At 36.8% G+C, this 21845-nt stretch overlaps 4 protein-coding genes across 4 annotated transcripts; all 4 read left to right on the top strand.

Annotated features, from left to right (window-relative positions):
- The first annotated feature begins 5086 nt into the window (after positions 1–5086).
- On the top strand, positions 5087–8481 carry LOC137725553 (putative glutathione S-transferase). Its single transcript, XM_068464278.2, has 3 exons — positions 5087–5182; positions 5225–7617; positions 7949–8481. The coding sequence occupies exons 2-3, from the start codon at positions 7303–7305 to the stop codon at positions 8291–8293; spliced, it is 660 nt and encodes a 219-aa protein (XP_068320379.2). The 5' UTR covers positions 5087–5182; positions 5225–7302; the 3' UTR covers positions 8294–8481.
- A 4176-nt stretch (positions 8482–12657) lies between these two features.
- Positions 12658–14078, top strand: LOC137725552 (putative glutathione S-transferase). The gene is made up of 2 exons (XM_068464277.2): positions 12658–13123; positions 13431–14078. Exons 1-2 carry the CDS (start codon positions 12809–12811, stop codon positions 13773–13775), a joined length of 660 nt encoding a protein of 219 aa, XP_068320378.2. The 5' UTR covers positions 12658–12808; the 3' UTR covers positions 13776–14078.
- Positions 14079–15370: 1292 nt separating this feature from the next.
- Positions 15371–18442, top strand: LOC148696721 (uncharacterized). The gene is made up of 3 exons (XM_088693345.1): positions 15371–16928; positions 17010–18223; positions 18428–18442. The coding sequence occupies exons 1-3, from the start codon at positions 15371–15373 to the stop codon at positions 18440–18442; spliced, it is 2787 nt and encodes a 928-aa protein (XP_088549471.1).
- A 1373-nt stretch (positions 18443–19815) lies between these two features.
- On the top strand, positions 19816–21132 carry LOC137726085 (putative glutathione S-transferase). Its single transcript, XM_068464953.2, has 2 exons — positions 19816–20232; positions 20574–21132. Exons 1-2 carry the CDS (start codon positions 19918–19920, stop codon positions 20916–20918), a joined length of 660 nt encoding a protein of 219 aa, XP_068321054.2. The 5' UTR covers positions 19816–19917; the 3' UTR covers positions 20919–21132.
- Positions 21133–21845: the final 713 nt, after the last annotated feature.

The following is a 21845-nucleotide window of genomic DNA, read 5'->3' as shown; positions in this document are numbered from 1 at the left end:
TATTTTTTAGCTTTCATTTTTACATTAAGGGTAAAGGGAAAACATTAGATAAAGGAGGGATGGTGGTGAGACGAATGAGGGGAAATGAAGACCAATGCATGAAACAAAAATTTGAATCATTTAACGTATGTCTCTGTATACATTAATTCTTCCACGTCCCCTTAATCGCCCCCTTCTTTATCATTCTCCTTTCTCCCTTATTTCCTCAAAAACAATAAATTAAACACAAAATGGGTACTAAACAAACCGTCTATAAATCATAACATGATATGTCAACTTAATTATGGTTACCAAATAGACCTCTAGCTAATCAATAATCATAACATGATAAGTTCATTTAATTATAGTTACCAAACAGATATTTGGAAACATTTCAGGAAAAAAAAAAAAAAAAAAAAAAGCATATCCTTTGTATTGATTCCAAGTTTCCAACCGAAAAGTCAGAAAACAGATCAAAGCGGATATCTAAATTGTTACAGAAAGTGGATGAGTACGAAGTGTAAGATTTGTTTTGAGGAGGGACCAGTTGGGTGCGTGTGGTTGGAACATGTAGCAGCATCAGCACGGCACCTAGCTCCAGACAAGTGCCATACTTATGAGATGTAGTTTTCCACCAAAAAAGTGTTTATTGTAATGTTATCTTCAAACAACTAGAAGAGCTTGCATGAAATGGATCCATCGTCATTTTATGTTTTCGTCTGGTAATGTATTTAATTACAAGACAGAAAATAGAATTGCCAGAATGACTGTAAACCGTTCCACGTTGTTCCAAAGAAAATAGAATCGCAGCATCGCATCGCATGTGTGACCGGACTTCTTTTCTTATGGCAGCAGTAGATCATGCATAAAGTAGGTTGAATGCAAACTTTATAATAAGGTTTTAAGGCCCATCGTTTAGGTTACTGCACTCCATATGTGAGTGTATAAAAAATTGTAAAATGATTCATTTTTAGAATGCATATGGCTAAAAAATAATTATCGAAATCGTATCTTAACATAAAGAGGTGCATGCAGAAGGAGTGTCCAAAGTCACTTCCTGACCTCCTCTATGATGATGACTTCAAGCTTGGAATAATGTAGTATGTTGGAGGAAACATATACAGGCACAAGCCACAGGTATGGATGTGGGAATGAGTTGTGTTCAAGTTTAGTCATTTATATTTATGTCGTGTTTATATCAATTCATAGGTTGATCAACATGCAAAATGATATAAAAATAATAATATGATGATACAATATACTCATATTATGTGTTCGGTAGAATGATAATAGTTAATTGTGTTTTAATAATGCACACATTGGATCTATATTCACACAAATTATGAGTTGTGTAAGGTATTATGTCCTAGGCGTTTGAAAATTAAGAAAGGATGCCTAGACCTGCTGAGGCGCCTGCCTAGACCGCCTAGATACGTCTAAACAACTGCCTAGGTTGCAACTCACTTAGATAGAAAATAGATAACTTTCATTTTGCATTTTATTGTTTCGAATAAATTGTAAGAGACTTATTGAACACTTAAATAAACACACATTAAATGTTTGTCCCCCGTGTTTTCATTATGTTCTAATACTTCATAATATATATGTCATTTTATTTTCTAGTTTATGATGAAATTATATATATATATATATATATATATTAATTAAGTATAAATTAACATTTATTTATACGAAATATAATATATTTACTTAAATCTACCTAGTTCACTACCCGACTAGTACCTAGCATCTGTGAGAACCTTGCAAGAAAGTGATTCAGTTACATTCGATTTCTTTAGATCCATGTGCTGTCTTTCAAGTCTCAACCTGTTTTGGGTTTCCTCATATCTAATCTAGCTACAAGTAAATGGCACTGGACCACGTGTTGTGCCTTTTGTCATGTTTCTTTGTGGTTGATTTGGTTTTGTTGTCAAATTCTCGTTAACCTGTTTTGTGTTTCCTCATATCTAGCTCAATGAGCTTTCATATATTTTCGACATCCCAACCTACAAGTTTATTTTCTCTTCTTGACTGCGAAATGGAATTAAGCAGTTCGAAAAAAAAAGAAAAAAAAAACATTAAGGAGACTTTTAGGATGGACCATTGGAGTGTGGTGGGAAATTCCAGCTGCATCAGCACGGCACCCTTAGCACAAGACAAGATCCATCACATGTTTTAGTCGACTTGTGATCCTCTCGTAATCCTCGATCGATGCCTAACGAGCTTATTATAAAAATTTGGATAATGCATGCATGCATGCCTAGGTTTCTGATTTTTTTTTTTTATTTTTTTATTTATTGAAAATGAGAGTTTCCCCCTTAAAACCCATCCTTTTTATTTTTTTTTCAGACATAAACCCCATTTACTAGAGTCCAACTAAGCAAATTTCCTTAACAAGCTTGGTATGTCTGTTTTTATAATTCTCGTGTTCCTAAAATACCCTCATAGGCATTGCATTTGACTTATAATTAATCATAAATTTGCATTGCATTTTATTATTTTCAATGCAATTAAATGTCAATTAACCTATTATTTGATTAGGCTTTTTTTTTTTTCTCAATTTTTTTTTTACCAAAAATTGTTTTATCGTGAAACTAGCTTATCTTATTAGCATGCAATATATAATATAAATAAAAAAAATATTATGGTGTTTTACGTTGAGACATGGACAAATAATTTCTGTCAAAAAAATTATACAAAATAATGGTTGTATTTTTTTCTTCCATAAAAAATAATTTACCTATCTATATGTTAGTACCCACTTAGAATAGAAATCCTGTAAAAATAATTTACCTACCCCATAGGTGTGATATTGTAAAGAAAAAATGTATATGATTATTATAAGTAATAATATGAATGACAGTATTATTTATATAGGTAAATTAATAAGTAGATTGGTAAATTAGTATGTACTACAAAAATGCAGATAAATTAGCTTGTAACAAAAGAATGTATGTAAATTAGTGATTTTTTTTTTAAATATAGGTAAATAGTTTGTATCAAAAGAATGTAGGTCAATTAGTTTGTATCAAAAGAATGTAGGTAAATTAGTGAATTTTTAAAATATAGGTAAACAGTTTGTAATACGTTGTTTTAAAATAGGAGCTCAATTGCTCATTGCTAGCATAATTGAAGGTGAGTAATAATAATATTTATTGACATATATTAGGTCATTGTGGCGTAAGTTGTAAATATTTTATAAGGATATGTCATTTATTTGCCAACATGGCAGACTATTTGAATTTGGGGTTTTATTTGAATGTTTAATATGAGGTGGGTTTTTGTCTAGACAATATCAGTTACAAGGGCCTATATCTAAACAACCCTATATATATTACCTGGGGTTTACATATTATATGCACGTGTGAAGATACTTTCAAGGATATAAACTATGTATATTGCAAAGATGACAAACATAAATCAAGAAATAGTACAATGTTGCAGATAACTTTGCAATTAGGATAGTGAGTTTTAAAATTTGTTGATGGCAATATTTGGTTTACAATATTACAACTGTAAAAACCAAAATTATATAAACAAACGGCTAGAATTGTTACATGTAAAACATATACTAGAAATTGTAAAAACTAAAAAGACTTGTTTCATGTTAACATTATTGTTCTCAAAAGTGTAAACACATATTGCACAAGACAATCTCAGCAGCGGTGGATCAGATGTATGATTTTACTCTGATGGGTCATGGTGTAAAAGTTGCAAAATTTCTTTTAGACAAAAATATTGAGAAATTTAAAATGTAACGAAATTTACCTCTTGAAGATGCCTACTTATATGTAAGTGAAACTAATAAAATAAAATAAAAATCAAGATTGGTGCAAAACACATAAATTAGAAAGTTATTAGCACTCTTAAAAAGTCCTATAGTGTATCTTTCCATTAAAAGTTTAGATGAAAGATTGATGCAAAATGATACTTTTGTGATGCAAAATGATACTTTTGAAGTAATAATAACAGTTTCCAAAACTTAAATAAAAGTTTCGAATATATAACCAAATAACAAATCATGTATTAAGCAAAAAAAAGTTTCATAAATTGTATAACAACATTCAGTAAAAATGAAAAAAAAAATTTGTACTAGAATGTGATTTTGATTTATGCCGTATACATGACAAACTAATTTTTTTTTTTTGGGGAAACATGACAAACTAACTTTTGTTCCAACATATATAGGCTGGGGAAGATGAGCTTTGGTTGTCTGGATCTCAAGCTCCCACCCTTTAGTCTGCAGCGAGTAGATATCTCTAGTGAGCATTATGGAGTCGCACACCAGCCTATCACGGGTAACCAACGAGATTGTTCATGCAGTTTGTTCGGCATCCATAGGATCACATGATCATGTTTATCCTTCGTGTATCCACCCAAAGTTTCAATATTGCTCCAATATCTCAGATTGTGGGATGTGCGACTTTTGAGCCACGTAAATGATGAAGACATCAAATTTCGATAGAACGAAAAAAATGCAAAATTTTCCCTCAAAATTTCATATGATTTGGATTGATCAAGTTGGAAAAAATTAAATTAAAACCATCCTCCAAAAGTTTCTTGTGTGAAACTCTTTCTTAATTTATATTATGAATGAAATAGACATGGTATATATTAACCAAAAAAATACATGATACCTCTTGATCATAAAACCGACGTTATATCTCAATATCATGCACACTACATGGTCATCATCTTCTATTAAAAAAAAGGCTTATCACATTATTCTGATTAATTATCTATGAAAAAAATCTTAATTTGGTACATAGTTTGGAGACAAAGTGGTTTGTGAATTTGTTGCGACACTGATGTGTGATATCTCACATCGCTCAGGGGTGTGATCCTTATATGTATATTCTCATCTCTATCTAGCACGAGGCCTTTTGGAAGCTCACTGGCTTCGGGTTCCATCGAACTCTGAAGTTAAGCGAGTAGCGCGCGATAGCATTCCCATGATGGGTGACCCATAGGGAAATTCTCGTGTGAGTTCCCAGAAACAAAACCGTGAGGGTGTGCTGGGGGTCCAAAGCGGACAATATCGTGCTACGGTGGAGTCGGGCCCGGGAAGTGATCCCGCCCTGGTCGGGATGTGACAGATGTAACGGCAAATAACAAATATACCTATTTGCAAGCAAGATATAATAGCAAATAAGAGTATGAAAGATATACTATGTTTCTTGAATCAATCTCATCACTCATAGAGGTAAACTATAGATCTTTCTTGAATCAATCGCATCACTCATAGAGATAAACTATAGATCTTTCTTGAATCAATCGCATCACTCATAGAGATAAACTATAGATCTTACTTATCACACACATTGAAATTTGTTGAACGACATTTTTAATTTCCCGTTTTCTAGTTGTTTTCTTTTATTTTTGAGGGATCTCTTAATAATAAAAAAATAAATAATAATAATAAATAAATAAATAAATAAATAAATAAAACCTGACAACTGAATACGAAATGATTACCAAAAGATCGTTTAGTTGGACAAAATTGGGGTAGATTGGAACTAGGCTTTACATATTTTAAATACGAGTGGACCCAGGACTTACATATTTTAAACAGAACCGACTGGCCCGACCCATTTAACTCTTAAGGCCAGATGGTATAGGGCCAAGTAGGACTTGGGCCGCTACACCTTGGGCTCATGTTGGCCTTCGAGATCCAATCTACAGGCCTACTGGAAACTATGGGTCCAACTCATTGTGCGTAGAAAGTCGGTTGAAGGCCTTTTCAGTATCCCACTTATAGATTATTTTCTTAGGAAAACTAATGAAAAAAACTTGAAAACTTTGAGTTTTAATGATAAGAACAAAATAAAGGGTAAGGTGAATAGTACCAGGATTGACTTTTTAGTGTAAAAATATGATTTTTTGTTAAAGTGAACAGTAGCGTGGACTTTTCATTAAAACTTTCTAATTTCTTTGTTTTATTTTCTATTATATTTTTTTACAAGTGATATTGAAGGGCATTAATTGAATCAATGATTTCAACTATATATTATTTTTTAAGATGAATTTGAACTATATTATTGCTAACCAATCCAAAAATCCCCCATCACCCACCCCCAAAAATCCCACCCGAGATTAGGTGCATCTACCACAAAACCAGTCCAAAAATCATCTCAAACTCAAATTATTTTCAAAACTCACCAACATTGAAAATCACCAGATCGCGAAGGAGGGTCACCAGGTGTGACATCCCACATCGCCCAGGGGTGTGATCCTTATATGTATATTCTCATCCCTACCTAGCGCGAGGCCTTTTGGGAGCTCACAGGCTTCGGGTTCCATGGGAACTCCGAAGTTAAGCGAGAAGCGCACGAGAGCACTCCCAGGATGGGTGACGCATTGGGAAGTTCTCGTGTGAGTTCTCAGAAACAAAACCGTGAGGGCGTGGTCGGGGTCCAAAGCGGACAATATCGTGCTACGGTGGTGGAGTGGGCTCGGATTGTGGTGGGGGCCCGGGCCGGGATGTGACACCAGGGGTAGGGGGTGGACGAGAGGAGGGTCGCGGGGAAGGGAGGAGGGTCGCAGGGGGGGTGGGGGAAAGGGTTATAGGCTTGGGTTCTTCTTCTTCCTCCTTCTCTTCTTGCATATGTGGGTCGCTTGGGGGGGAGATAGTTTCAACTTTTTTTTCTTTCTTCCTTCCTCTTGTTCTTGTTCTTGTTCTTGCATATTGTCTTCTTCTTCTTGTTCTTGCATATGTGGGTTGTTTGGGGGGTGGGAGGGGGGGAAGGGATTGTGGTTTCAATTTTTTTTCTTTTTTTTGGTGAAAATTCAGATTTTTTTTTTTAAATTAAAAAATTATTTTTTTTTGCCACGTGGTAGACATTTGGTAACCACATGGCATATATGTGGCAGTCACGTCAACATTTAACAGATCAATGGATGAGAAATTTAACAAATGTATTATTTTGAAATAAAATAATACTTAAGGTATGAAAGTGAAATGTTTTGAAGATATTGTAAGGAATTGAAATAAATCTCAAACCTGAGATATGAAAGTGTAATTTATCCTTTAATCTATTAAGCACTACATTTAGTCAAAACCCAAAATAAAATTATAAGAATTTCAGGATTCTGATGTCGAAAGCAGTGACATAATCAGATACAATCGAACGGTCTCGAATACGTCCACAAAGAAAGAAAAATAGAATATCTCCATTTCTGTAGTCCATTGACTTCAGGTTTTGTCTATAAATACACACAACCGCCAACCACTGCCTCCACCGCCACTCCACAGCTTCATATCTAAGCTAACCTTCTGCAACCCTTTTGCAAATTTGTATCAAACAGTTCAGATTTCAACCTTCAATGGCGGATGAGATGATTTTGTTGGATTTCTGGCCCAGCCCGTTCGGGATGAGGCTGAGGATCGCTCTGGCTGAGAAGGGCATCGAGTATGAGTATAAAGATGAGGACTTGAGGAACAAGAGCCCATTGTTGCTGCAGATGAACCCGGTTCATAAGAAGATCCCGGTTCTCATTCACAATGGAAAGCCCGTCTGTGAGTCCCTCGTTGCGCTTCAGTACATTGATGAGGTCTGGAATGATAAGGCTCCGCTCTTGCCCTCCGACTCTTACCTCAGAGCCCGGGCCAGGTTCTGGGCTGACTTCGTCGACAAGAAGGTGATTTTTACTCATTAATTTACTTACTTATTTGTAGGATTATTTTTGTTTTGAATATGTTTGGTTTGAAACAATTGAACAATGTCGTTTTAGAATTTTAAGATTAGAAGTGTTTAGGGTGTAAAGATTTTACCACTTAGGATTTGTATTAGAAGGGAAATTAAATGGAACTGGATCTCTGTTTATGTTTTCGAGTTAAGATTTCATGTTATGGTTTCGGGCTTAAGGTTTAAGGTTTGTGATGTATATTTAGAAAGATATAAGCGGAAGATCTGAACTTGCCCAAAGCAATGTATATTAATTTCCCCGAAATTTGGGATGTGAAATGCAGATATATGATATTGGGAGGAAGCTGTGGACAACCAAAGGAGAAGAATATGATGCAGCAAAACAAGACTTTCTCGACTGCGTCGGCGTGTTAGAAGGAGAGCTCGGAGACAAGCCCTTCTTTGGCGGGGAGACCCTCGGATTTGTGGACGTCGCGCTTATTCCGTTCTATAGCTGGTTTCTTGTGTACGAAAAATTTGGCAACTTTAGTGTTGAGGCAGAGCACCCAAAGTTTATTGCCTGGGCCAAGAGGTGCATGGAGAAGGAGAGCGTGTCCAAGTCGCTTCCCAAGCAGGAAAAGGTCTACGATTTTGTCGCACTTATGAGGAAAAAGTTTGGAATTGAGTAGATTTTGCTAGCTCATTTGGTTTTTTCTGTTTTGGGTTGTTGAATTAGAATAAAAGGGCACTTGACAAGCCTTGTACTGTAAGAGGCACTTTATTGTGCCTCTGGTCGTATGTTTATTTTGCTTACTGTTGTCAACTTGTTATGAAAGGGATCTAAATCTACTTGATCAAATTTCTTATTTTGTAACTACATATCGAATGATGGATTATTGGCTGTCATCAGTTGCATTTAATCGTGAATCTATCTCTCTTATCAGGTAACAAAGACTCATGGTTGTATGCAGTAGATTATACGGTGAATTTTCTCTTTATCCAACTTCAAGTCAACATTTTTCAGTCATATGAGATCATGTGCGGCAGTCACAACAAAAAGATCTTACCTGAACATCTCGACAGAAAAACAAACTGAAAAGAAAATGAACTAGAAGAACGCATCCTAACATTCATCATCGAACTTTTAACATGGTGATCAGGGTGATAGTACGCTAGTAGCTAGCGGCGGAGTTATGTAGAAGGCTGGTCGGAACTCAGCCCGGCCTAATTTTATTTGTGATAGTCCTTTCCATGCAATGATCTTAGGGCACTCTATTTGCACAAATTTCCACAGGTCTCAAATACATAAAACCTCGTCCGACTCCGCCATTGTTGACTTGACGCACAAACTTCTTGCAGATGAATTTGCTTCTTGCCAATATCTGACACCTGCGTTTCAGTCTCACTTATATTGGCCAATTCTTGTTTCATAATCTATATAAAGTCAGCCAGTAATATTTTCTACGTAAACATTTTTATTCCTGTAATTTGATTCATATTTCATTTTTGTCGATAGAGTGCACACCTGATCAACAAGTGATTTGTTCATACCTATATGAACCTACTTCATGGGATCCCTGCACTAAACCAAGTTTGCCTTTTGAAAATTCATAGTGCTCTTCATTAATCAGAAAGGAGGCAAAAATACAGCGAAGCCCTAATGAGACCCCCTTCCGATGTTGAACCATCACTCAAACTAGAACACCACAATAACACTTCAATGATTTTAAAAACAACCAAAACCTCATTTTCAAAAAACTCCATTTAACAACAAGGGACTTGCATTTCAATTTGATTTAAACCAAAATTCTTAGGATTTTGAACCACCAGTGCAACAATAACAATCTGACGACCCCACACAACGACACTCCAATGATACTCCCCATTTTATGATTTGAACTAGCACAACCACAACAACAATCTGATGACGTCACAATGACACCCCAACAATATATACCCTTTTTTATGATTTTCAACCAACACAGCCACAACAACAATTTGATGATACCAAAACGACACACCTCCATTTTTTGATTTCGAACCACCTCAACCACAACACTTCATTCAAGGAACCCTCTCCTTCTTCATTCCCTAACCACCGCAACCAAATTTCAAATACAAAAAAAATCAAATAATTGAGCTAAAGCAAGATGAAACAGAGGGGAAGAAGAAGAATGGATATGGGAGGTGGAGCAATAAGAAGCTTACCTCCCTTCATGGTGTTCCAGATGTTATTTACCGCTCCAAATTTGATTAGTCAAGACGACGCAATTGAAAAATGGATTTGAGAGTGTTCTTGGATGTTGGTGGTTGTTTTATCAATGAAGAACATGATGACCAATAAAAAGATCAATGAAGGGCAGTGTGGACTTTTCACATGAAAATTTGATCAAAAGAACAATGTTTAATAAGTGCGATAAAAAATACAACCAAATGTCAAAACATGTATATTTTGGCTAATTTCCCTATAATCTTCTGACGTCATAATTGGATCTAGCCTCCAACAAAACCACTAAATTAAAAACTAGTGACAGAGACCTAGGTTTCTGATTTTTTTTTTTTATATTACAAAGGGGTTTACATATTATATGCTCGTGTGAAGATACTTTCAAGGGTATAAACTATGTATATTGCAAAGATGACAAACATAAATCAATAAATAGTATAATATTGCAAAAAACTTTGTAATTAGGATAGCGAGTTTTACAATTTGTTGATGGCAATATTTGGTTTACAATATTACAACTGTAAAAACCAAAATTATATAAACAAATAGAAATTGTAAAAACTAAAAAGACTTGTTTCATGTTAACATTATTGTTCTCAAAAGTGTAAACACATATTGCGCAAGACAATCTTGACAGCGGTGGATCAGATGTATGATTTTTACTCTAATGGGTCATGGTGTAAAAGTTGCGATTCTTTTACACAAAAATAATTGGGTTTAAGAAATTTAAAATTTAACGAAATTTACCTCTTGAAGATGCATACTTATATATAAGTGAAACTAATAAAATGAAAAAAAAAAAAATCAAGGTTGGTGCAAAACACATAAATTAGAAAGTTATAGCACTCTTAAAAAGTCATATAGTGTATCTTTCCATTAAAAGTTTAGGTGAAAGATTGGTGCAAAATGATTTTTTGAGGTAATAATAACAGTTTTCAAAACTTAAATGAAAGTTTCGACTATATAACCAAATAACAAATCATGTATTAAGCAAAAAAAAAGTTTCATAAATTGTATAACACCGTTCAGTAAAAATGAAAAAAAAAAAAAAAAAAATTGTACTAGAATGGGATTTTGATTTATGTACTGTATACATGACAAACTAACTTTTGTTCCAACATATATAGGCTGGGGAAGATGAGCTTTGGTTGTCTGTATGTCAAGCTCCCACCCTTTAGTCCGAGCAGATCTCTCTAGTGAGCATTATAGAGTCGCACACCAGCCTATCACGGGTAACCAACGAAATTGTTCATGCAGTTTGTCCGGCATTCACAGGATCACATGATCATGTTTATCCCTTCGTGTATCCACCTTGAGTTTCAGTATTGCTCCAATATCACCTTGAGTTTCAGTATTGCTCCAATATCTTAGATTGTGGAATGTGCGACTTAGGTTGAGCCACGTAAATGATGAAGACATCAAATTTCGATAGAACGAAAAAATGCAAAATTTTCCGTCAAAATTTCATATGATTTGGATTGATAAGTAGAGAATTAAAAAAATTTAAATTGAAACCATCCTCCGAAAGTTCCTTGTGTGAAACTCTTTCTTAATTTATATTATGAATGAAATAGACATGGTATATATGGACCATAAAAAATACATGATACCTCTTGATCATAAAACCGACGTTATATCTCAATATCATGCACACTACATGGTTATCGTCTTCTATTAAAAAAAGGCTATTCACATTATTCTGATTAAATTATCTATGGAAAAAAAAATCTAAATTTGGTACATAGTTTTGAGACAAAGTGCACGTGGTTTGAGTGTGAATTTGTTGCGACACTGATGTAATTGCGAATGACAAATATACCTATTTGCACGTAAGATATAACGGCGAATAAGAGTATGAAAGATATATTCTATGTTTCTTGAATCGATCTCATCACGCATAAAGGTAAACTATAGGTCTAACTTATAACAAACATTGAAATTTGTTGAAAGACATTTTGAACATTTTTCAGTTTTCAATTTTTCAATTTTCGAAAACTGAAATTTGTTTGATAACTACTTTCAGTTTTCAGTGAAACTGAAAACTAAAAAGTAAAAACTCAAGAAAATAGATTTCAGTTTCAAAATTTCGCAAACTTAATACTGATAATAGTTACCAAACAAAATTTTAGTTTTTCAAAAAAAAAAAAAAAAAAAAAATCAAAACCTGAAAATGCAATGGTTATCAAAATGACAGTTAGTTAAACCAATGAGCCATTGTGGACAAAATTGGGGTAGACTGGAACTAGGCTTTATATATTTTAAATACGAGTGGACCCAGGACTTACATATTTTAAACAGAACCGAATGGCCCGACCCATTTAACTCTTAGGGCCAGAGGTATACGCCACGTAAGACTTGGGCAGCTATACCATGGGCTCATGTTGGCCTTCTCGATCCAATCTACCGGCCTACTAGAAACTATGGGTCCAACTCACTGTCTGTATCTAACTTATAGATTATTTCTATTATATTTTCTTACAAGGGATGTTGAAGGACATGAACTGACTTCAACTATAAATCCCTTCTTGTTACAAAGTTGAATTCTTGACCAGTTAGAAGAAGGAAGAAAAGTAGAAGGATTTTGTACATGTCACTTTACAGCAGTAGCGGAAATCATTAAATCCTACGTTTCACGAGTTCAGTGTGATCACATCAATTTTCTCTTTTAAAATTTAACAATTTAATTAACTGAACACTACATTATCAAAACCGAAAAAAAATATTATAAGAATTTCGGGATTTTAATGTCGTAAGCAGTGACATAATCAGATCCAAATCGAACGATCTCGAATGTGTCCAACAAAGAAGAAAAATAGAATATTCCTGGGCCCTTTAGTTTTTCCCTTCAACTTTTGTCGATAACTAGACACAACCCCCCACCACTACCTCCACCGCCAGTCCACAGCTACGTATCTAAGCCAACCTTCTGCGACCCCTTTTGCAAATTTGTATCAAACAGTTCAGATTTCAACCTTCAATGGCGGATGAGGTGGTTTTGTTGGATTTCTGGCCCAGCCCGTTTGGGATGAGGCTGAGGATCGCTCTGGCTGAGAAGGGCATCGAGTATGAGTACAAAGAAGAGGACTTGTGGAACAAAAGCCCACTGTTGCTGCAGATGAACCCGGTTCACAAGAAGATCCCGGTTCTCATTCACAATGGAAAACCGATCTGTGAGTCCCTTATTGCGCTTCAGTACATTGACGAGGTTTGGAATGATAAGGCTCCACTCTTGCCCTCTGACTCTTACCTCAGAGCCCAGGCCAGGTTCTGGGCTGACTTCGTCGACAAGAAGGTGATTTTTACTCGTTAATTTACTTACTTATTTGTAGGATTATTTTTGTTTTGAATATGTTTGGTATGAAACAATTGAACAATGTTGTTTTAGAATTTTAAGATTGTAAGTGTTTAGGGTGTGTAATGATTTTACGACTTAGGATTTGTATTAGAAGGGAAATTAAATGGAATTGGATCTCTGTTTATGTTTTCGGGTTTAAGGTTTAAGGTTTGTGATGTTTATTTAGAAAGATATAAGCGGAAGATCTGAGCTTGCCCAAAACAATGTATATTAATTTCCCCGAAATTTGGGATGTGAAATGCAGATATATGATATTGGGAGGAAGCTGGGGACAACCAAAGGAGAAGAATATGATGCAGCCAAAAAAGACTTTCTCGACTGCATCGGCGTGTTAGAAGGAGAGCTCGGAGACAAGACTTTCTTTGGCGGGGAGACCCTCGGATTTGTGGACGTCGCGCTCATTCCGTTCTATAGCTGGTTTCTTGTGTATGAAAAATCTGGCGACTTCAGTGTTGAGGCAGAGCACCCAAAGTTTATTGCCTGGGTTAGGAGGTGCATGGAGAAGGAGAGCGTGTCCAAGTCGCTTCCCGAGCAGAAAAGGGTCTACGATTTCACCGTGCTTATAAGGAAAAAGCTTGGAATGGAGTAGATATTGGTGGAAGCCTGGCAAGAAGCTATTGATGATCAGTGTCATTCCAACTTGTTAGGTCATTTGGTTTTTCTGTCTTCCAAGATTCAACTGTTTTGGGTTGTTGAATTAGAATAAACGGGCACTTGACCAAGCCTTGTACTGTATGAGGCACTTCATTGTGCCTCAGGTCAATATGTTTATTTTGCTTCTGTAGTCAACTTATCACACTTGTCAACTTGTTATGTAAGGGATCTAGATGTACTTGATCAAATTTCTTATTTTGTAATTACTTCATATCGAATGATGGATTATTGGCTTTCACCAGTTGTATTTAATTGTGAGTTCATCTCTTATCATGGGACAAAGACTCATGCTTGTATGCAATCGATTATACGATGAATTTTCTCCTTATCCAACTTTGCGCTAACATTTTTCAGTCGTGTAAGATCATGTGCAGTACACACAGCAAAGATCTTACCTGAACATGTCGACAGAAAAACAAACTGAAAAGAATATGAAGGCATCCAAACATTCATCCAAGGATTTTCTAACATGGTGATCAGTGTGATAATACACCAGTAGCTAGCCGCGGAGTTATGTAGAAGGCTGGTCGGAACTCAGCCCGGCCTAATTTTATTTGTATTAGTCCTCTCCACGCAATGATCTTAGGGCACTCTATTTGCACAAACTTCCACAGGTCTCAAATACATAAAACCTCGTCCGACTCCGCCATTGTTGACTTGACGCACAGACTTCCTGCAGATCAATTTGCTTCTTGCCAATATCTGACACCTGCGTTTCAGTCTCATTATATTAGCCAATTCTCGTTTCATAACCGACATGAAATCAGCCAATAATATCTTCTACATATACATTTTTATTCCTGTAATTTGTTTCATATTTCATATTCGTCTATACAATGCACACTCGGTCAACAACTGTTTTGTTCATACCTATATGAACCTACATCATGGATCCCATGCACATAAGTTATGCATTAATTGGATATAATCTTGAGCAATCAGGCACAATAGACATGTTTTGACATTTGGTTGCACTTTTGATTACACTTTCTAAAATTTCTCTTTCGATCAATTTTGCATGTTAAAAATTCATAGTGCTCTTCATTAAGAGGTGTGATATTCACACATCCCATTTTACTTTTCACACACCTTTCTAATTTTTGGCCATTGGATCAGATGAATCGAAGAAAATCAACAGATAGAATGTAACAAGGGGTGTGTAAGAAGTAAAATGAGGTGTATGGATAGCACATGATAGGATACTGTTAGTGATATTTGTACAAGGTTGTGATAGGTTGATATTGTTAGTGAGAAGTGTCTGGGAATCATTGATTGAATGTTGTGGTTGTTAATTGATGATTAGTTAGGAAAATATCGTGTAACTACCCTAGCTTGCAATCTAGTATAAATACCGGATAATTGTGCAAATGCAGGATCATGATTTGTAACAGAAGTTTGTTAGTAAATACAAGAGGAACTATCAGCGTATAAGTAAAGGTTAGAACAAGGGTTCTATTATTGGTTTCAGCCAGTAACAGATCTCCACGTTTCCCTTCTTGTATGACGCGCGCATCTACGCGTGCTAACACCATGGATGCACGGGTAACGTTTCTTGAAGGCTCCGTCTCGGAAATTCAATCGTCGGTCGCGACGATCAGTTCGACGATGCAGAATCTGTCAAGCGTGATTGCTTCCATGGAGGGCCGATTCGCATCTTTGGAGACTCTTTTCAATGGTGCTGATCGCACTCGGCGGGATCAATTTGACCATGGCGATTCTTCCAATCCAATTGGGGGATCCGAAGATACCTTGCCTGATCCGGTGATTCATATGGGTCAGCGCATTCATCGCCAAGAATCAGTTTTTCAGCCCCGACCGCCATTAGTGAAGCTTGAATTTCCACGATTTTCAGATGGTGATGATGCTTTAGCATGGGTCTATCGTGCAGAGCATTATTTTGACTATTTCACCATTGATGATAAGCAGAAGGTGAGAATGGCCTCGTTCCACATGGATAATGAAGCCTTGCAGTGGTTTCAATGGAGAAATTGTATCAAGAATTACCCCAAATGGGAGGAGTTTGTTCAGATTTTCTGCAAAGAATTTGGTCCATCAGAGTTTGAGGATTTCACCGAAGCCTTAGTTCAATTGAAGCAGTTGGGTTCTCTCAAAGATTATGTGGTGGAGTTCCGCCGATTGGCGAATCGCACTAAGGAGATCAGTCCGGTGATGCTGAGAAGCTGTTTCATGGGTGGGTTGAAGTCCGAAGTGCGTCACGACGTCAAATTACTCCGTCCATCCGATGTTCATGAAGCAATTGCCTTGGCTGTTCAAGTGGATGCCAAATTGGCAGACATCAAGGTTCGACATTTTTCTAAGAACCCAAATTCTTTTTCCAGCAATTTCACAAATCAGAAATCTTCACCTCTGTTCATTAGTCATAGCTCTTCTTCTAGCACAAATTCTAAGCCTAGTAATGTGAGAAAAATGTCTTTTGAAGAACTTCAAGATCGTCGTAAGAAGGGTCTATGCTATTCGTGTCCGGAAAAATGGGTTAGGGGTCATGTTTGTGCGAATCAACAATTGCTGTTATTGGATGTCTTGGCTGAACGATCTGTTGATATGGAAGTCACTGATTGTGAGGATCAAGAAGATCAACATGTGGAAATCACAGCTTGTGCAGTCTATGGTATTTCGGCCCCTCAACATATCCAAACCATGAAAGTTACTGGTTTAATAAAAAATTGTCCTGTGATTGTCTTGCTTGATTCTGGAAGTTCCCACAATTTTATTAGCCTATCTGTTGCCAAGAAATTAGGCTGGAGTGTTGATGCCAATAAATCTTTTGAGGTCATGATAGCAAATGGGGGTACTATTTCGAGTAAGGGTTGTTGTTCACAAGTCAAATTACAGATTCAACAGTATGAGTATACTTCTGATTTTTATGTGTTACAACTGGGTGGCTGCGATGTTGTTCTTGGAGCACAATGGCTTAGAACTTTAGGTCCTATTCTTTGGGATTTTGACAAATTAAAAATGGAGTTCAGTTTGGGGCAGAAACATTATTGTATTTCCAGTTATCCTCCCCCCTCACCAATGACAGTTTCAGCATGTCAAGTGGAAAGATTGCTTTCTCAGGGTCCTTTTGGTATGATTCTGTTTTTTGTGGAACCGGAGACACAAGTGGCTGTGGTTGGGACTCTTTCTGACCTTCCATAAACTGAATTAGATGCCTTACTCTCTCAATTTGCTGCTGTATTCCAGACCCCTACCACTCTGCCTCCTTCACGATCTCATGACCACCGCATTCCATTGTTGGACGGCAGCAAGCCTACAAGTGCAAGGCCTTATAGATATGGTCCCTTTCAAAAATCGGAGATTGAAAAATGTGTACAAGACTTGCTCGATTCTGGTTTTATTAGAGCTAGCAACAATCCCTTTTCTTCACCTGTGCTGCTAGTCAAAAAGAAGGACAATAGTTGGCGGATGTGCATGGATTACAGGGCCCTCAATTTGTTGACAATCAAAGATAAGTACCCTATTCCATTGATCGATGAGTTGCTAGATGAATTGTTTGGTGCTCAATTTTTTTCCAAGTTGGATTTACGAGCCGGGTATCATCAGATCAGGGTTCATCCGAGCGACATTGAAAAGATAGCTTTTCGTACTCATGATGGTCATTATGAATTCCTCGTCATGCCATTTGGACTTACAAATGCTCCGGCTACTTTCCAAAGTTTGATGAATGAGATTTTTCGGCCTTACTTGAGGAAGTTCGTCTTAGTTTTCTTCGACGATATTTTAGTCTATAGTCCTTCTTGGGCAGCTCATTTACACCATTTATCCTTGGTTTTAAGGATTCTTCAGACCCACCAACTCTTTGTGAAGAAGACAAAGTGTGATTTTGGTAAATCCCAAATTGAATACTTAGGTCATGTGGTTTCCAGGGAAGGTGTAGCTGCAGATCCACCAACTCTTTCTAAGTATGCTCATTTTCTGCCGATGTCTCATCCCTACACTGCTCACTCCGTAGCTCAGTTATTTGTTGACCATATTTTCAAACTTCATGGAATGCCCTCAACAATTGTAAGTGATCGCGATCCTGTTTTTCTCAGCTCCTTTTGGAAAGAATTTTTTACACTACAAGGATCTCAGTTGTGTATGAGCTCCGGTTACCATCCTCAAACAGACGGTCAAACGGAGGTTACTAACAGAGGGTTGGAAACATATTTGAGATGTTTTTGTAGTCATCAGCCAAAGAAATGGGTTCCATGGCTTCCTTGGGCGGAATGGCACTACAATACTACTTTCCACACCTCTTCAAAGCTTACACCTTATGAGGTTGTTTATGGTCAACCTCCGCCTACTGTGCCTACTGTGCCACTTGGGAAGACTTTGCGGCATTCAAACAGAGATTTCCTACATTCCAACCTTGAGGACAAGGTTCGTTTTTAAGGGTGGGGTATTGATAGGATACTGTTAGTGATATTTGTACAAGGTTGTGATAGGTTGATATTGTTAGTGAGAAGTGTCTGGGAATCATTGATTGAATGTTGTGGTTGTTAATTGATGGTTAGTTAGGAAAATATCGTGTAACTACCCTAGCTTGCAATCTAGTATAAATACTGGATAATTGTGCAAATGCAGGATCATGATTTGTAACAGAAGTTTGTTAGTAAATACAAGAGGAACTATCAGCGTATAAGTAAAGGTTAGAACAAGGGTTCTATTAGCACACCCCTTCATTAATCATAACGAAGGCAAAAATACAGTGACACCCCCTTTCACTGTTGAACCACCACTCAGACTAGAACACCACAATGATTCCACAATTACACTTCAATGATTTTAAAAACAACCAAAACCTCTGTCCATATGCTCTTTCAGCGATCGGAAAGTATTTTATGGGGAAGCGGTCATCTTAACTGCTAATAGAGGGTCTGAAGGCCATATCCTCTTAAAGCGCTCGGCTTCGTTGTTTCAAGTTCATTAGGCTCAAAAAAGTGGATGACGGTGGTGGTCAGGTTATGGGTCTCCATGGCCGGAACCTCTGTCATGGTCCACATAGTTGCAACAATCTCTACCAACAAAATCTTCACATATTACAGCCTAATTTCAACAACATTCCCAGATCACATCCCCATTTTATTAAAAATTCCCAAATCACAGCCCTAATTTCGAAAATTTGGCCTACAGTCGAGATTAATACTAATTATGTGTCAGCGCCGGCAGAGCCTCAGATTCTGGTGGTGTTGAACATGTGTAACATAGGAGAAGCAACGCATTGGATGAACCCTTCGAACTTCCAAGTGGACAACCCATTCCCATTGTAAGCTGAACAAGCTTAGATGCTAAATTCGTTCTGTAAGAGCATTCAGAACTTCCAATACCATTTGTAAGCCAATCAGGAACTCGTCGGTGTACTTTGGTCTTCTACCATTTGCTTCATAGCTTTCACTTTCAATTTCTAATCTTCTATTTCAGCTGCGGACTTTTGAAATTTTGGGCAGTCATAAGAAACCGAAGAAAATTGACCTTCCTTCCTATATCTGTCATCACATAGGTAACTTAATAGACTTTTAACGATTGTATTTTTTTTTTAATGCATCGATATTTTTATACTAAAGAGATAAGAAGTTCAACTAAACCACACAACGGACAGTCTAATTTGGTATCGAATTCGTTATCAATGAGATTTGAACATAAGATATTTCACTTTCAAGTGAAGAAAAATACCACCAGATCGTAATATTGAGTAACTTTTCAACGATTATATTAAAATGAAATAAAATAATAACTAAATATATGAAATTAAAATATTTTAAAATGTTGTATATAAGGCTATAATTTTAGGAACAATAAAATATTTACCCAAAATTGAATAATTTCAAGATTTTGATGTCGAAAGCAGTGACATAATCAAATCCAATTATCGACTAAAACAAGGAAGAAAAATAGAATATCTCCATTCTGCAAGTCCGTTGACGACTGCCCCTTTAGTTTTTCCATTCAACTTTTGTCTATAAATACACAAACCCCAGCCGCTACCTCCTCCACCAACCACAGCTTCATATCTAAGCTAACCTTCTGCAACCCTTTTGCAAATTTGTATCGAACAGTTCAGATTTCAACCTTCAATGGCGAATGAGGTGGTTTTGTTGGATTTCTGGCCCAGCCCATTCGGGATGAGGCTGAGGATCGCTCTGGCTGAGAAGGGCATCGAGTATGAGTATAAAGATGAGGACTTGAGGAACAAGAGCCCACTGTTGCTGCAGATGAACCCGGTTCACAAGAAGATCCCGGTTCTCATTCACAATGGAAAGCCCGTCTGTGAGTCCCTCGTTGCGCTTCAGTACATTGATGAGGTTTGGAATGACAAGGCTCCGCTCTTGCCCTCCGACTCGTACCTCAGAGCCCAGGCCAGGTTCTGGGCTGACTTCGTTGACAAGAAGGTAATTTTAATTCATCAATTTACTTATTTGTAGGATTATTTTTGTTTTGAAACAATTGAACAATGTTGTTTTAGAATTTTAAGATTATAAGTGCTTAGGGTGTAATGATTTTACTACTTAGGATTTGCATTAGAAGGAAAATTAAATGGAAACTGGATCTCTGTTTATGTTTTTGGGGTTAATATTATGTTAGCTTTTAAAACATAGTTGATTAAGATTTCATGTCACGGTTCCGGGTTTAAGGTTTGTGATGTATATTTAGAAAGATATAAGCAGAAGATCTGAACTTGCTGGATACAATGTATATTAACTTTCCTGAATTTTTGGGATGTGAAATGCAGATATATGATATTGGGAGGAAGCTGTGGACAACCAAAGGAGAAGAACATGATGCAGCAAACAAAGAATTTCTCGACTGCATCGGCGTGTTGGAAGGAGAGCTCGAAGACAAGCCCTTCTTTGGGGGGGAGACCCTCGGATTCGTGGACGTGGCGCTTATTCCATTCTATAGCTGGTTTCTTGTGTATGAAAAATTTGGCAACTTCAGTGTTGAGGCAGAGCACCCAAAGTTTATTGCCTGGGTTAAGAGGTGCATGGAGAAGGAGAGTGTGTCTAAGTCGCTTCCCGAGCAGGAAAAGGTCTACGATTTTGTCGCACTTATGAGGAAAAAGTTTGGAATTGAGTAGATTTTGCTAGCTCTTTTGGTTTTTTTGTATTTCAAGATTCAACCTGTTTTGGGTTGTTGAATTAGAATAAAAGGGCACTTGACCAAGCCTGGTACTGTACGAGCACTTTATTGTGTCTCTGGTCATATGTTTATTTCGCTTCTCTAGTCAAATTATTATACTGTCGTCAACTTCTTATATTAAGGAATCTAAATCTACTTCATCAAGTTTCCTATTTTGTAACCACTCCGTATCGAACGGTTCTTGGTTGTCACTAGTTGCATTTAATCATGACTTTATCTCTTTTATCAAGTGACAAAGACTCGTAGTTGTATGCAACCGATTACACGGTGAATTTTCTCCCATCCAACTTTGACTTAACTTTTTTCAGTCCTATGAGAGCATGTGCAGCAGACACAACAAAGGATCTGACATGAACATCTCGACAGAAAAACAAACTGAAAAGGAAATGAACTAAAAGAACGCATCCTAACATTCATCTGAAGATTTTTTTAACATATCATACACCATTTTAGGTCAGCAAGAGATTTCGACATGCTCTCCCTCTGCAAGCATCCATTTGCCCATGCAATGATCTTAGGGCACTCTGCTTCTATGCTCAAGTTTCCACAGCTCTCAAAAACATAAAACCTCTTCCGACTCCGCCATTGTTGTCTTGACGCACAAACTTCTTGCAGATGAATTTGCTTCTTGCCAATATCTGACACCTGCGTTTCAGTCTCACTTATATTGGTCGATTCTTATTTCATAACCAGTATGAAATCAGCCAATAATATCTTCTACATATACATTTTTGTTCCTGTAATTTGTTTCATATTTCATATTCGTCCATACTGTGCACACTTGGTCAACAACTGATTTGTTCATTCCTATATCAACCTACATCATGGGATCCCATGCACATAAGTTATGCTTGAATTGGACAGT

The sequence above is a fragment of the Pyrus communis genome, chromosome 5 (genome assembly GCF_041283825.1).
Source record: "Pyrus communis isolate YQ-2024b chromosome 5, ASM4128382v1, whole genome shotgun sequence".
Classification (NCBI taxonomy): Eukaryota; Viridiplantae; Streptophyta; class Magnoliopsida; order Rosales; family Rosaceae; genus Pyrus; species Pyrus communis.
This window is presented reverse-complemented; position numbering and strand designations above follow the sequence as displayed.

Bases quoted from the DNA above. Each gene is read 5' to 3' on its own strand.
- LOC137725553 (XM_068464278.2), top strand. From the start codon at position 7,303: ATGGCGGATGAGATGATTTTGTTGGATTTCTGGCCCAGCCCGTTCGGG. The intron at 7,618-7,948 runs GTGATTTTTACT...TGTGAAATGCAG, and splicing joins CTGACTTCGTCGACAAGAAG to ATATATGATATTGGGAGGAA.
- LOC137725552 (XM_068464277.2), top strand. From the start codon at position 12,809: ATGGCGGATGAGGTGGTTTTGTTGGATTTCTGGCCCAGCCCGTTTGGG. The intron at 13,124-13,430 runs GTGATTTTTACT...TGTGAAATGCAG, and splicing joins CTGACTTCGTCGACAAGAAG to ATATATGATATTGGGAGGAA.
- LOC148696721 (XM_088693345.1), top strand. From the start codon at position 15,371: ATGGATGCACGGGTAACGTTTCTTGAAGGCTCCGTCTCGGAAATTCAA. The intron at 16,929-17,009 runs GTATGATTCTGT...AAACTGAATTAG, and splicing joins GCTTTCTCAGGGTCCTTTTG to ATGCCTTACTCTCTCAATTT.
- LOC137726085 (XM_068464953.2), top strand. From the start codon at position 19,918: ATGGCGAATGAGGTGGTTTTGTTGGATTTCTGGCCCAGCCCATTCGGG. The intron at 20,233-20,573 runs GTAATTTTAATT...TGTGAAATGCAG, and splicing joins CTGACTTCGTTGACAAGAAG to ATATATGATATTGGGAGGAA.